This window comes from Rattus norvegicus, chromosome 20 (genome assembly GCF_036323735.1).
Source record: "Rattus norvegicus strain BN/NHsdMcwi chromosome 20, GRCr8, whole genome shotgun sequence".
In the NCBI taxonomy this organism is placed as follows: domain Eukaryota; kingdom Metazoa; phylum Chordata; class Mammalia; order Rodentia; family Muridae; genus Rattus; species Rattus norvegicus.
The window spans coordinates 1,099,970-1,103,358 of record NC_086038.1 but is presented as its reverse complement, the minus strand read 5'-3'; the positions used below and the strand labels follow the sequence as shown (position 1 = coordinate 1,103,358).

General features: G+C 41.3%; 1 protein-coding gene and 1 pseudogene across 1 annotated transcript; one reads left to right on the top strand and one right to left on the bottom strand.

Annotated features, from left to right (window-relative positions):
• On the top strand, positions 1-930 carry Or1o11c (olfactory receptor family 1 subfamily O member 11C). Its single transcript, NM_001000277.1, has one exon. The coding sequence runs from the start codon at positions 1-3 to the stop codon at positions 928-930; it is 930 nt and encodes a 309-aa protein (NP_001000277.1).
• Positions 2,368-2,978, bottom strand: Or11a4b-ps1 (olfactory receptor family 11 subfamily A member 4B, pseudogene 1; annotated as a pseudogene).

Genomic DNA, 3,389 nt, shown 5'->3' with positions numbered 1-3,389 from the left:
ATGAACTGCACTCAGGCTCCTGGCTTTATCCTCTTGGGACTATCCAGGGACCCAGAGAAATGGCAGCTCTTCTTTAGCATCTTCCTTGCTCTCTACTTGCTGGGCCTTTTAGGGAACCTGCTCCTTCTGTTAGCTATTGGTGCTGATATCCACCTCCACACCCCCATGTATTTCTTCCTCAGTCAGCTCTCACTTGTGGATCTTTGCTTCATCACCACCACAGCCCCCAAAATGCTGCAGGCTCTGTGGACTGGAGATGGATCCATTTCATTCTCTGGATGCCTGACTCAGTTTTACTTCTTTGCTGTTTTTGCTGACATGGATAACCTGCTTCTTGCAGTCATGGCTATTGACCGCTATGCTGCTATCTGCCACCCACTGCTCTACCCACTTCTCATGACTCCTTGTAGATGTGAAGTTCTTGCCAGTGGGTCATGGGGAGTAGCTCATTGCGTGTCTTTGTTCTATACTTTATTGCTCTCTCAGTTATATTTTCAAACCAATGAAGGGATACCTCATTTTTTCTGTGATTCTAGGCCTCTCTTATTACTTTCCTGCTCTGACAATCATCTCAATGAGGGCCTGATGATGGGTTTGTCTGCAGTAATGGGAATCAGTGCACTTTTCTGCATTTTAAGTTCTTATGCTTCTATTTTTCATGCTGTGGCTAGAGTTCCATCAGCACAGGGGAAAAGGAAAGCCTTAGCCACATGTAGTTCCCACTTCTCTGTAGTCCTCCTTTTCCACAGCACAGTCTTTGCCACCTACCTGAAGCCCCCATCTACTTCTCACTCCTCTGGGGAGGTGGTAGCTGCTGTTTTGTATACCTTGGTAACTCCCACTCTGAACCCGTTCATTTATAGTCTGAGAAATAGGGATGTTAAGAGTTCCTTGAGAAGGATCCTGAACATAGAGAAGTCTCAGGACTAAGGATCATCCTTCAGGAAGAATCATCACACACATCAATCCCACGCATGCAAAGTGAGCCAACTACCACCATGGCTCATGGGAGAATTATATGATTATTGTGGCTAATCTACAGCATTAACTGGAGTGAATTTGGAATCACCCTGATCATACTACTTTGGGCATTTCTGTGAGTGTGTCTCTGCAGAGATTTCACTGAGGAGGAAGATCCATTGTGAATGTGGGTGGCACCATCCACATTCCATAGAATCATCCTTGCCTGATAAACAGAAAGAGGAAAAAAAACCCAAACTTTCTATTATTATTCATCTGTTTTTGCATGTTGAACAGACATGTAGTATGACTTGTGATCTCACCTGATTGCTGTGCTTTTCTCATCCTGATGTATCGTATTCTTCAAACCATGAAGAAAATGAAACTTTTGTTCTTACATTGCTTCTCAGGTACTTTGCTAAAGCAACAGAACAGGTAAAAAAAATACAATGATCTGTTGGAAATTATATTATGTTGGGTTTGATATTCTTAGATTTTTCTTCTTATACTCATATTCCTGATGCATGAATATCCATTGAAATCTCTAAAACCATTGGATAATTGTTAGATTTCCTACCAGTTGTTTAGTAACTAAAGCCTCTTGATATCTGTATAGGATTTACTCTCTCTCCTGTTCTGGAGATCTAGAGTATTTAAGTGTTTCAGTCCTTTTTTAATATGCTTACTCTTGCTGAACATAGATGATAAATCATGCTAAATATAGTTTAACATTCACAGAAATTAATACGCAAGTAAGAGGTTAGGAGGCTGATGAGTCTGACAATAACCCAAGTGAATAGGAACAGGAAGAGAAAGAATATAATTTTATTCTATCTTTAAATGGAGAGTATAGTACAGGATTTCTTTTAAAATAATTAATTATTGTTATTACTGTGTGGGTATATATGTGTGTAAACTTACTTGTGACATATCATTTTGTTGGATAACAAATTGCAATTTGCATCATCAAGTTTGCATGCTCGAACCAAATACACCCAATAAGAAAGAACTGTTTAAATGTCATACTACAATAAAATAAATGAACATTTTTCCAGGTATGTGTTTGTATTTGTACATTGTTTCTATAATTTTCTTTACATTGGTTATTAGCAGCAGTACTATATACAGTAACAGGTTACAGTGACAATTCAGTACATGTCTTCACTGTATGATGCTCAAACAAGAGCACTGTTTATGCTGTATGCAGTCAACAACCCACAATAATTCACAAAATCCTTTAAATTCACGTGAGAAAAGTCTTTAACTATTATCCCCCTCCATAAAATAATTCAGCAGATTTAAAGTAGAATTCGGAGAAAGAACATAGTTACTCTATCTCCAGTCCGTTGTGCGAGACTTATTAATAAATTCACAGACAATCAAATAGAAAATCTTCACTGCCCTCTTCTTTGGTCCCATTTCAGTTGGGTTGCAGTACAGAAGCCTTCTTATTGCCTGCTGTACCTCCTGAATCCTCAAGGCATAGATACCAGGGTTGAAGGTGTGGGTGACTATTGTGAAGAGCAGGGCAATGACTTTGGAGAGGAGCTGGAAATGGACAGCAGAAGGCCCAGGGTACAAGACCATGAGTGTTCCATAGAATGTAGACACCACATCCAGGTGAGAGGAGCATGTGGAGAAACCCTTTAACCTTCTGGACTCAGAGGGAACTCTCAGTACAGTCACCACAATCTGAGCATAAGAGTCAGAACCAGCCCAAAGGGGAAAGTCAGGAAGACAACAAAGAGAACAAAAGTAGTCACCTGGACCAGTCCAGTATCTGAGCAAGCCAGGACCATCAAGGGTGAGAAATCACAGTAAAAGTAATCAACTAGGTTGGGGACACAGAACCTCAGCTGGGCCATCAGAGCAACAACTAATCCATCTACCATGAAGCCAGACAGTCAGAATGTGAGTACCAACACCAGTTACCATCGAGGCTTGATCAGGAATCTGTGGAGTAGCAGGGGTATTGGTGGCAAGTGGAAGGGTTTGATCAGGACAAACACAATAGGACAAGCTAGGGAAAGAATCCTGAGGGTCGGGTCCCAAGCTCTGCCCCTCCTTTCCAAGGTTGTTTCCTACTGGACCCCTGAAATCACTGGGACCTGTTTGGGTAACAGCCAGAGGGACCACCATCAGAAGCAGGAGAGTGCCCTTTTCTGATGTGACCATCCTTTCTGTAAGTGCTGATTGGATTATGTAGATACTCATCACCCAAGTGTAACAAAAACTGAGGAAATGTCATCAGTATCCATGTAAAAGTATCAGGCAAAGTTTAAGTTACAGAGAAGTGAAATCTCTGAGGAAGTCGGGGACTCTCCAGTGCTGTTTTTCCTCTTTTTGACTCTCACTCACCAAGTAGGGTATAATGTGGAACCTCGGTTTTGCCCTGATTCCTGTTCTCCTATACTGAATACTTAATGTCA